Source organism: Theobroma cacao, chromosome 5 (assembly GCF_053813885.1).
Source record: "Theobroma cacao isolate CCN51 chromosome 5, ASM5381388v1, whole genome shotgun sequence".
Classification (NCBI taxonomy): Eukaryota; Viridiplantae; Streptophyta; class Magnoliopsida; order Malvales; family Malvaceae; genus Theobroma; species Theobroma cacao.
In genome coordinates this window covers 2,505,507-2,517,554 of record NC_142643.1, presented here as the reverse complement: position 1 = coordinate 2,517,554, position 12,048 = coordinate 2,505,507, and the positions used below count along the sequence as shown (strand labels likewise).

The 12,048-nt window shown below is 36.9% G+C and overlaps 3 protein-coding genes and 1 non-coding gene across 4 annotated transcripts; 2 read left to right on the top strand and 2 right to left on the bottom strand.

The window, feature by feature from the left end:
• The first annotated feature begins 129 nt into the window (after positions 1–129).
• Positions 130–284, top strand: LOC148762347 (U1 spliceosomal RNA). The gene has a single exon (XR_016026611.1). It is a non-coding gene; the product is annotated as a U1 spliceosomal RNA (small nuclear RNA).
• Positions 285–844: 560 nt separating this feature from the next.
• LOC18597883 (Tetratricopeptide repeat (TPR)-like superfamily protein) lies at positions 845–7,580 on the top strand. The gene is made up of 12 exons (XM_007027148.3): positions 845–1,616; positions 2,165–2,252; positions 2,412–2,616; positions 2,914–3,021; positions 3,458–3,622; positions 3,732–4,298; positions 4,961–5,026; positions 5,160–5,240; positions 5,546–5,643; positions 5,822–6,032; positions 6,824–6,884; positions 7,055–7,580. Exons 1-12 carry the CDS (start codon positions 1,034–1,036, stop codon positions 7,396–7,398), a joined length of 2,577 nt encoding a protein of 858 aa, XP_007027210.3. The 5' UTR covers positions 845–1,033; the 3' UTR covers positions 7,399–7,580.
• A 304-nt stretch (positions 7,581–7,884) lies between these two features.
• Positions 7,885–9,306, bottom strand: RHL2 (Spo11/DNA topoisomerase VI, subunit A protein). Its single transcript, XM_018121437.2, has one exon. The coding sequence runs from the start codon at positions 9,257–9,259 to the stop codon at positions 8,003–8,005; it is 1,257 nt and encodes a 418-aa protein (XP_017976926.1). The 5' UTR covers positions 9,260–9,306; the 3' UTR covers positions 7,885–8,002.
• Positions 9,307–9,493: 187 nt separating this feature from the next.
• Positions 9,494–12,023, bottom strand: LOC18597881 (Thioredoxin superfamily protein). The gene is made up of 9 exons (XM_088806200.1): positions 11,776–12,023; positions 11,529–11,671; positions 11,385–11,430; positions 11,216–11,275; positions 10,897–10,933; positions 10,732–10,811; positions 10,448–10,539; positions 9,909–9,969; positions 9,494–9,743 (listed from the first exon to the last, which is right to left on the bottom strand). Exons 1-9 carry the CDS (start codon positions 11,959–11,961, stop codon positions 9,684–9,686), a joined length of 765 nt encoding a protein of 254 aa, XP_088662326.1. The 5' UTR covers positions 11,962–12,023; the 3' UTR covers positions 9,494–9,683.
• Between the last annotated feature and the right edge of the window lie 25 nt (positions 12,024–12,048).

Sequence of the window (12,048 nt, the reverse complement as noted above, 5' to 3'; positions counted from 1 at the left end):
TATTACCCTACGTTACTACCAATAGATAATTTGAAAAAAAAAATAAAAATCTCAAAAAATTAGTATTGTTGTTACTTAAAAAGGGAGAGAAAATCTTAAAATTTTATCGCATAATATTAAATAGAACTCATACTTACCTGGACGAGGTCGATGGGTGATCGTAAAAGCCCATGGCCTAGGCAAGCTGCCTCCATTGCACTGAGGAGGGGTGGCCTAAGGTCTCTCCGAGTGGGAGAGCCTACGTCATAATTTGTGGTAGTGGGGCTTGCGTACGCAAGAACCTTGTTAAAAAAAATTCAAAATAACTCTTACAATGTTTAAAAAAATTTAAATTTTTTTATATTTTTAATTAAATTTTATATTTTTATTTTGAGTTAAATAAATTATTATATTTTTATTTTAAATAATTTTTTTATAATTAATAATTAATTTAATTAAAATATAATTTATTATTTTATATCATGTGATATTGATATAATATATTAATATATTATAATTGATGATGATGTAATATATTGATATATCATAATTAATAATAATGACATATTAATTTGATATTATAATATAACTCTGATATTTTTTACTTTTTACATTAATATTATGTTAATATTATATAAATATAAAATGATAAATAATATTTTAATTAATAATAATTAATTAATTATTAATTATAATAAACATTTATTTTATTTAAAATAAAATTATAAAAATTTGATCGAAACATAATAAAAATATAAATACTTAGTTAAATTTTCGTTAACTTAGAGATTTATTTCAACATTACGTCAAATTTTAATAATTTTTTTAGTATTATTGATATTTTCTTTGACAAAATTTGCTTCTTCCTCCCTCCGCTCTATACAGCAAAAGAAGAGAGAAACAATTGGCTGACAAACTTGCACTAACAACTGACAATACCTGCCTTTCAAATTCAATCCACAAACAACATCATACAAAAAAAAGAAAAAAAGCCATGGAAGAACAGCGGACAATCCACCACAGCACAACCAAACACTCACTTCCTTAGCCAAGAATGAAAGACTTTGTCATCATCCTTGGCGGTTCCTCCATTTCTACTCCTCCAGCAAACCTCCATCACTACCACCACCATTCTTCAAAACCCAAAAAACCCAATTCCTCCCTTGGCAGGCTTTCCCCTTCCAGAAGACAACAAAACTGCTCTCCTTCCATCCCCACCGTCTATTCTCATCAACACCCTTACCCTCTCCTCTCCAGCTCCTCCGTACGATGGGACCCCACTTCCCGCCGCAGCTCCCTACTCAAGTACTACGCCGACCTCGCTTCGAAGCTGGCAGAGGATGGCCGTCTCGAGGACTTTGCAATGATAGTGGAGATGCTCGTTGCTTCGGGAGTTAATGCTCCGCGTATTGTTTCAATGTTGAGTGTTCAGTTTGTTTCCAAAGGGGTTGCTTCGAATGTTCAAGAAGGAAAGGTTAAAAGTGTTGTCGAGGTGCTGAAGAAAGTTGAGAAGCTTGGGATTGCTCCTTCGAAGTTGGTTGATGGGTTTGGTTTGGTTTCGATGAAAAGGGAGTTTCAAAGGATTGTGGGTTCTGGTGAAGTGGAGCAAGCTGTTGATTTGTTGGAGACTCTAAGAGGTACCCAATGTGCATTTGCTACTTTTATTCATACAACTAGGCAAAACCAAAATCATAATCATTAAAATCGAACAAACGATTGAATACAGTATTGATTTTAAGATAATTGTTTTACTCAATATATAGCTAAAATCTTTGTATTTTGTTCTCCCAAAAAAATTCCGGTTTTAATTTTTATTTTATTTAAAAGTATTACTCCATTCATTTTTGTATCAAAACGCAGTTTTTACTTCTGGAAGGAAAAGCAAGTAAGCAAGGTATACCTTAATCTTTGTAGAATAGCCCTTACATTAAGAATTTTGCATCCGGGTATCCTATTAGACTCTCAGCAGCAGGCAGCTGCACCACTTAATATTATAGTTTTATGCAAGTTTTGTTACTTCATTACTTCATGGAACTGAATTAATCGTTATGTGAATTGAAGTTGAGTACCCTAGGTGTTACTGCATGAGTTTCTGATGCTTGGAAGATTTTAGGTGTGTATGATTAGTGGTTACTCTGTTTTTAGACGTTCCTTGCATTGCTTGACAGATGTTATCTTGGTTCAGGTTTTCAATTTACAATCAAGGAACTAGTGGATCCATCTTACATTATAAAAGTCTGTGTTGATAAAAGAAACCCAAATTTGGCTGTAAGGTATGAGTTTTTGCTTTCTTTTTATTTGTTACATATAGGTCTCAATTTTACCATCAAGATTCCTGAAAGATTTCGCGAGTGTAGCTTGAATAATTTCAAATGCTGAACACTTCTTTTTTGATTTGGCCGGTGCTAATTCTTGGAATGTTTGCATTGAAGGTATGCTTGCCTGCTGCCACATGCCAAAATATTATTCTGTAGCATTATAAGTGAATTTGGAAAGAAGAGGGATTTGGCATCTGCATTGACAGCATATGAAGCGTCCAAGAAGAACTTGAGTGGTCCTAATATGTATCTGTATCGTGCAATAATTGATGCTTGTGGTCTCTGTGGTGACTACCTGAAATCTAGAAACATTTACGAGGTATTTGCCCACCTGCCTTCTCAAATTCAATGAAATATTCTTGTAAATATTTCATTTGGTTGTTGCGTCTATCTTACGGACATCATAAAGATTCTGTCCTCCACTCTCCTCACCCATATTGCTGCTAATGTGATGGTAACTGGCTTAATTCAATACACATGAAGTATGGCCAGTTGATCATCATGTCTTCAGATTTGAATGCCTTTACATGCTAAATAATGCCTTGTTTTGTGGCATTCCTAAATTTGATTCTTCCAATGAGATTTGGGCTTACTTTGTGTATGAATATTGCTGCAGGACTTGGTCAATCAAAGGGTCACTCCAAATATATATGTTTTCAACAGTCTCATGAATGTCAATGCTCATGATCTGGAATACACATTAGATGTTTACAAGGACATGCAAGTATGCCCAACTCCCTGTCTTTTCTTCTATGGTACTTAATATCATTGAAGAATCTTCCGCTTTTTCATGTTTATTTTATTTATTTTTCCTTTATTTCTTTTTTTGTGAACAGTACTAAGCTCTCTAAGTACACTCTCAGATGGGTAGTCTAGATTTCTAACTTTTCAGTAATTGCCTGGCTATTTTGCTCAATAATCTGACGCTTGACTTGAATGTTTCTCATTTCATTTATTTAATAGAAGATAAAATATAAATGTAATTTTTAATGGAAAGTGTGGATGTCTAAAATGTCTAATCTCTGTCTGATGATCTAGTGTCAAGCTTGTAATGGAGATAAACTTTCCCCAATGAAACATTCCATGGCACTACAAACATGAAGATTCATGCTGCATCCACATTAGCAAGATAATATATTAAAATGTGTTTCTTTGTTCAGAATCTTGGTATCACAGCAGATATGGCATCTTATAACATCCTTTTAAAGGCGTGCTGTCTTGCTCTGAGAGTTGATTTGGCCCAAGATATTTACAATGAAGTGAAGCATCTGGAGTCAACAGGAGTGTTGAAGTTGGATGTCTTTACTTACTGCACGATCATAAAGGTATTTGTTGCTGCACTGTCCAAAAAACAATTCCAATTCCTATAACCTGTTCAATGAACCTTTTGTGATATATTCTTCTCTTAATAATACTTATGTGTACAAATTTTAGGTCTTTGCAGATGCAAGGTTGTGGCAAATGGCACTGAAAATTAAAGAAGATATGCTATCAGCTGGTGTTACCCCTAATACAGTTACATGGTCATCATTGATCAGTGCCTGTGCCAATGCAGGCCTAGTTGAGCAGGCATTTCAATTATTTGAAGAGATGATTCTCACTGGATGTGAACCTAATTCACAATGTTGCAACATTCTTCTACATGCTTGTGTTGAGGCTAGCCAGTATGACAGGGCTTTTCGCCTTTTCCACTGCTGGACAGGAGGCCAGGAGGGTTTTGCTGGCAATATAGATAGTGTGTTAAGTACAAAGCAACTAAACAACAGAACTACTTCTACTGCACTAACTAATTCACATCATTTAAGTTTCGCCAAGAAGTTTTCTTTCACACCTACTACAGCAACATATAATATTTTAATGAAGGCCTGTTGTACTGACTACTATCGTGCAAAAGCTTTAATGGATGAGATGAAGTCTGTTGGCCTTTCACCTAATCATGTAAGCTGGTCAATTTTGATCGATATATGTCGAGGTTCAGGCAATGTAGAAGGTGCCATACAGGTTAGATGTCCTTTCATAAAAGAATTTATCTTATTTTGCCCTTCCATTTTATCTTGTTTCTCAAACATCACTACATTATTGTTTCAGGTGCTATCTTTTAGGATCCAGACAATAAATTGTTATCACATGTTTATTCACAGATTGGTGTGGCACATTATTGGTCATGAAATAGCATTAATGACTATGTTGCCTGACTCTGTTTTCCTCTTATTTCATGCCCACTGCCATAATTCAGGCTAATGCAGTACTTGTATAATTTTAAAATATGAAAGTGCCAGACCTAAAAGATTAAATTATTTCACTCTACTAAATCAAGAACCTAGGAAACAATTGATGGTTGCATAGATGTTTACAAGTTTTTGAAGGAAATAGAAAGGAGGAAATGGAGAAAGAGAACACCTGTAGTTTGTAAGGCCATAAGGATTTGAATATTGGTTTTCTGAAATCCCTTTTGCTTAAATTGCATTCTGTTCTCAAAGTGACTCAAATTTTACTTGGTAATCAATATATTGGCAATAACTACACCTGATATACACCAGCCAGGTAGCTGTATTTTGCTTTTTGTCTTCCTAAAATTGGCCTCCAATCCTGTATTCTCTGTTGGCGAAAGCTCCATGCAACAGCTAACATTCTCTGATAACTATCTTTTCCTTTCAGTGCAGATCTTGAAAACTATGCATGTGACTGGAATTAAACCCGATGTTGTTGCATACACAACAGCAATCAAGGTGCAAAGCTTTTGCAATAAACTTGGTTGTTCTGTAATTGCTTTTCTTGACACTGACAATTTCGTTATGCTGTCACACCATCTCAAATTGATTGGTGTTGGATATTGACATGTCATGCTATTTTGTACCATAGGTTTGTGTCGGAAGCAAAAATCTGAAGTTAGCCTTTTCATTATTTGAAGAAATGAAGAGATATTGTGTACAAGCTAATTTGGTGAGTGATCTGAAATGATGCCTTTCTGTTCTTCAGTCTTACAAATTAAAGAACATTAAAAGCATGTCTAAGTGTTAATTTGGCGATGTAATGTCAACATATGAGTTCACCTTGTATGGCACTGTAATAAGGCTGTCTCAAAGAAGATTTTACCAAAATGCTACAATTCTTCTTTTGTGTTTCCAAGCACAAATAAAATTATTCTTCTATGACCCTCAATACAAAAACATGGAAGTAGGCACTTTCGATTAGTAGTAATGGTCCTGGTACATTCAGCGAATAAACCTTGAACTTTGTTTTTGCAGGTGACATATAATACACTTTTAAGAGCTCGAAGCAGATATGGTTCCTTGCATGAAGTACAGCAGTGCCTAGCTATATATCAGGATATGCGGAAAGCAGGGTATGTTAGCATTATCATTATGTGTAAATTGCGAGTTGCCTTGAAAAGTCTTTTATACTTCATAGACAATATCATCATTCTGTGGTCCTTGCTTTTGAGGAACATTTTACAGACTTAATGGGTGCCATGGGCCTACACAAACCTTTAGATTCAGTCTTTAAGAGGGTATCTGTTGCAGGTACAAATCCAATGATATTTATCTCAAGGAACTAATTGAAGAATGGTGTGAAGGAGTAATAAAAGAAAACAACCATAAACGAGAAGGGTTAAGTTCCTGCAAAAGAACTGACTTGGAGAGACCTCACAGTCTACTTCTCGAAAAGATTGCAGTGCACCTACAGATGAGTACGGCAGAAAGCCCAGCAATTGATCTTCGTGGGCTTACAAAGGTATGGTTGAGCACTGCTGATGCAAACTGAAGCATCATTACTTTAGTGAGTAAATTTCATGGATAGTCACTAAATTTATACCATCTTCCCACTTTTCTCATCGAACTTTGATTTTGTCCCAATTTGATACCAAACTCTTTAAATTGTAACCATATGATCACGATAACATATTCTGTTCCAAATAACTGATGAAATGATGATATAGTAACTATTTAAACAATCGTGTTATTTAAAAAATTATATAAAGTTCTTTTTTCTTCTTTTATCTTCTCATTTTTTTTCTTTTTCTTTAATTTTTATCATTATTTTGTAGATTTCTCATTCTAACAAAACCAAAAAAAAAAAAAGGGAAAATGAGAAGAAAAAAAAAATGAGCCAGAAAAGTTGATATGGAGTTTTTAAATGACTTGTTGTTTAAGTGGCAATATATCATATCATTTTTTTTGTCATTTGTTGGGATGAAATTACTTACAATGACCAAATTTGGTACACTTAAAGAAGCTTAGTGATCCACGGAGTATAGTGAGCAAAACAGAAAAAAGGTAAAACTGTGGTAACCATCTATGAATTTTGCTATAGTTGTTTTCAATATAACTTGCATGCTTGATTGAAACTATAGTTGTCTTATCTAGTTTAGAGGCCTTGAATCTTGATTGAAACTATAGTTATTCGCACATGGTCTAATTTATTTCAAGTTATTTTGTCTGACTGCTCTTTTGGAACAAAGCATCATCTTTGTTCTCTCCTGGGACCTGATCTCTCATAAGAGTTTGTGTATTGCCTACTGACAGGTTGAAGCTCGGATAGTTGTTCTTGCAGTTTTGCGAATGATCAAAGAGAACCATATCCTAGGTACAAAACATCTTCAGACTTAAACTTATCTATCAGGCAGGATAACACTACTGTGGACTTTCTAAGCTGTCATAAATTGGTACATAAGATGAGTCACATGAAGGCAAATCCATGATCATGGTAACATCTGTTGAAGCCATATTTTGATGTTTCACTAAATTCTGTTGCAGGACATTCTGTAAAAGATGATATGTTGATAATCTTAGGAGTCAGTGAAAGGCATGCAAATGCAGCGAAGCAAAAATCTGAGGTGAAAGATGCAGTAATGAAACTTCTGCAGGATGAATTGGGGCTTGAGGTACTATTGGTTGAACCTCAAGTTAAAAATGGACTGGTAGATTTGCAGACTCCTATTGATGCAGATCCAGTTTTATTAGAAACAGTTGGAAAGAACAGTTTATCGTCGAAGCCCTTATCTTCTACCAGGAGACCTGTGATTCTGCAAAGGTTAAAGGTTACAAGGAAATCATTGAATCATTGGCTCTGGAGAAGGGCAGATGTCATTAGAAGGTAAAGCGTTTATGTACCAACCTCAATTTTGTTTATAACTTTTTATAATCATTTTTCAAATTGATATGAAAGAATAAGTCAGTTTAAGTATTACTACTAAAGTTACAGCAACTGTATAGAAGTTGTTCAACCACATTTAACTCGAAGTGGGATGAAATAAAAAGAGGTTATTCATTTGGTCCTAAAGGTTCCATCCAGTTTTATATTTTGTTCCTCTTGAACTGTTGCAACCAATACCGGTTGCACTTTCTACCATATATTAAGAATTGTGTTCTTCAGAAAGATAACTGAGAAGCAAAACAGGACACTGATACTTTTTGCAGTTGTAAGGCCTTTAAATCCTAAACCTAAAACGTAAAGTGATTAAGGCTTTCAAATGCATATGATTTCTCACAAATTGTAACCATTTCAAATTTACTGCATCATAAAGATTGTTAAAACTACTTACCCACACCAGTCAACCAATAATTGAAAGTAAAATCTCAAGACATGAAATCCAAAAGATTGCTATCATTACTAAAGTAAACATTAAGCAATTTCCCAGTTCTCATACACAAAAGTTAAAACAACAAACTCCACATTCTTACCATACCAAACTACATTCCTGCTCACAGCCAGTCCTGCTGCTGCAACTTCAATGGCAGATAAACCTCAGACAAGTACTGAAACCCAAATGAACTCAGCGCCTGAATCTCAGCCTTCTGCTTAGTCTTCACCATCAAATTCAACTCCTCAACCCACCCAGGATTCTTCTTCACAAACTCCTCCTCCAACAAATCCTTCCCAGTCTTTATATCCTGTTCTGTCATCGGCAACCTACATTGCTCTGGTATATTATACTTATCCAAATCACTTGGCCTAATCCCCAACCACTTAATATCCGGGGTAGTCAAATTTGCACTATCATACGACATGTTCTTCGATCCACAACCGTAAACAGACAAAATTTTTAACCCGTACGGATCACTATCCACCAATGCCAACACCGGAAGCTTCAACTCCGTCTTCATTTTCTTCAAAAACAACCTCGTTGCCACATCCGGTTGCCCTTTCGCAGTCACGATTATACAAGGAAACCGATTGTAAAACCTATCTTCAGCTAATCTAATGTAAGCTGCATCTTTTTCTACCAATAGAACAAACAATGCATCGCTTTGCATATCTCCGACTCGATCGATGTTCGGAGGAATTGCTTTCCCTCCCATTCCCATTTTAGTACAATCAATCATATCTCCGTTGTCGCTAAAAATAAGTCTTCCAACGACGACTCCTTTTTCGGCCGCGATTACATTGAGGCTGGATCGAGTGCAGCCGAGCATACAAGAAACGTCGTCCAGAACGGCGTCGGACTGGAGCTGGTCTTGGAAGAGTTTAACGTCGGTGTAAAATAGGTCACGCTTGGTGACGTGGATGTTTTTGAGACAGAGTTGGTGGATTAAGGACAGGATTCTGGCGGTTATAGTGGTTTTGCGAACGGAGGAGATGTGGGCGAAAGGGCGGATGGTACATTTGTCTTTTAAGACGATGCGGTCGACTTCGGGGACGTACAGTTGGTTGGAGGAGGAGCGGGAAGGGACGGTGAAGGAGAAGCCTTGGCCGGAGAGGATTTGGTGGGTGAGTTGGAGGACGAGGGATTCGATAGCCGATTGGACAGAGGAGAGGGAGAGGTCGGACACTTCCCGACACGTGGAGGAAAGGGAGAGGTCGGCTAGCGTTAAGGGTTTTGAAGTGGAGGAGGAGGAGGTGGAGGAGAAGGATTTCAGTATTTGGAGGATCTGGTCGTCGGATTTGAGAAGGTGCTTAAAAGGCTGGGATGCGTCCTCGGAGTCAGAGTAGGCTCGGCGGCGCTTCTTCTTGTCCGCCATGGAGTGGATTGTGCAGGATGATCTCAAGTAAAAGGACGGAAATTGGGAAATGAAGATAATGTTTTAGTTTAGGGCTTGTGACTGTAAGCAAATCTAGTCGAATTGAGACTGAGGGTTACTAAACGCCGTCGTTTCTATGTCTGACTGCACTGAACTGAAATGGCGCTATATGCTATGATACAAGAGATTTTCATCGGAATTTCATGTTCATGACCCTTTGTGAGAAAAGCAATGTCCAAGAAAAAGACTTCCAAGCTGCTACTAAACATCACCTTGAAGGAAATTTCCTTCTCTGACCACAAACCTATAGGGCAAAGCTCAAGATTCCAGTTACCTCATGTAAACTAAATTACAATTTCAGGAAGAACAAGAGAGACAGATGCATAAGGACAATTACAAATTTATAAAGGGGATGTCTCAGTTCTCATGAGCAACAGGCTTTCAAAATGTCTTCAATATCTGGATCATCCCCTGCTTCTTTGTCCTATCAAGAGAAATGGGTTTTTAAAGCCAATGTTAGGAGAAAAGCAGAGTCAATCAAAAACTATTAGCTAACAGTTCCAGATGAAGTGGTTGGTAAAATTGTCCCATTATCATGATCCCAAGGCAACCTTTTGTGGCATTAGGATTTGTCATCTTGGCAACATACCTTGTGGATGTATGAAATGTTCCTTTTGCCAGGGCCTGCTACTAAAATTCCACCTTGCTGCCTGCAGAGAAACCAATATGTACAAGTTAAGACTTAAAGCAGCCTTTCTGCAACAATGAACAAATTATATTGAGGCAAAAAATCACTGTTATCATACTATCTCATGTATAAATTAGAGAACTGTCTAAGACCCTACTACTACTTTGTCAGTTTTAATTTTTGCACCATGGGAATATGGGAAGGGTGGAATCAATGCAGGAAGCCACATGCAAATTGTAAACTTAGATCATAAGCACATTGAAGGTTTCCACTGTAACATCCAGGACGGCAGGAAGCACTGCAATATCCATCATAATATCCCTCGTTGTTTGAGGTAGTGTATGCCGAATGCAGATAAGAGTTAAAGATTCAAGTAAAAATTTTAACTTCATTCCAAGAGTAACAACTTTTGCAGAATGTGTGTGCCTTATGCAAGACTAGCTAGCGAATCTCAGGGATGATTCATGAACAGGGTGAATGTAATAAAATGGTTAACAGACCAGCCCCCTCTCTTCACAGTGTCCTCCTCAAATGAAAGCTTCCAGTCTTGTCGGTAGCCTTCCATGTACAACTGAATTATCTTAAGACCTGCCTGGCATGTCAAGCAAACAAACTAAATGAGAAGGGTCGGCTATAATTACAGAAATCCAATTTCATAAACATCCAATCTATAAGGCATCGATATCATTGACGAAAAACAAAAGCCATTATGACCTAATGCTCCGGTGTACCAAAAAAGTAACAGAATATAAAAAAATTTGTAATATGCTTTACTTTTACATACTTTGGGGGTAAATGTGGTTGTAACCCCAGAAACAAATATTAATGCCTCGTATGATGAGTGGCTTGGATCTGCATAGACTTCTGAACCGACAAGGTAGCAACAACACTTTGTTGTTAATATGCAATAAGAAGATAGCAACCAAATTGCAAGACAGGATTCTGTTACCTCCTTTGAATTTAGTTTGCGCTGCAAATGTTTTTGCCTGCATTGAACAATAGCCTTGGTTACAACAAAAATCCAGCCTATTCACAAGATCACAAGAAGTGCATACTTTAATGCATGATTTGTTTCAAGCAGCCTTATCTACTTATGCACAGTCTAGTAAAGTTGATTCGTGAAACCCAGATTGCTGGTGAACTTGCTCTAAATATTTCTCCCACCACCAGAGGGAAATGAATGCATAAGCCACCAAATTAAACCAAGCTACAAATTCAATGGTTGCTTTCATGCATTAACGAACCCCATGTGCTATTCATGCACTTGCCTGTTCAATGCTTCCAGGCCCAATTAAAACAAGTGCCACACCTGATTTATCCATTACATCCTGCCATTATCAGGGCTATGTTAATACGGAACGATAGTACGCAAATGCAATAAGTAAAGAGAGAAAAATGAAAACATCACTCTCATACACAAGTTATTCAATATTTTACCTTCTTGGAGGCAAGATAATCAGCTCGTTTGCGGCAAAGGACGCATCTAAAAGCAATGAAAGACAAGAAATGCCAGAAATCTTAATTCAAATCCAAAATTCTACACAAATGTCAGCAAATTGTATGATGTGTTAGAGTAATCACCCGAAATGGCGAGCAAATGCTACAACAGCTTTCCGATCTTTCCACAAATCAGATATTGGAATTCCATTTCCATTCAAATCAAACACTTTGACGGTATCTAATGAATCGGCAGTATCTAAACTCACTCCAGAAGATGGGACTCCTGTTAACAAAACCGACGATTTTCAACTGTTTGATCAGCTTTAAATCGAAAGAAAAATTTGCAGCAAAGAAAGGAAGAATTTTAGAGCAAATATTAATACTTTCCGGTAGAGCCAGAGATAGTGGAGGCCACCAATGGACTCCGTCGGGTCGAGATTTTATTTTCGTTTTCACGGTGTTTGAGACTGAAATTCGACAGTTGGTTCAAAAGTACACGTGTCAAGCGGTGTTTGGGGTTCCTGTTGGATTGGAAAGTATTCGGCATGAGACTTGTCGAGAGAGAAATCGCCATGGCTGCCCTGTCAACACTGAACACTAATTCGTTGGAGAGAGAGAGAGAGAACCCTTTCAAGAATTGCAATTAACTGTAACCGTTGGT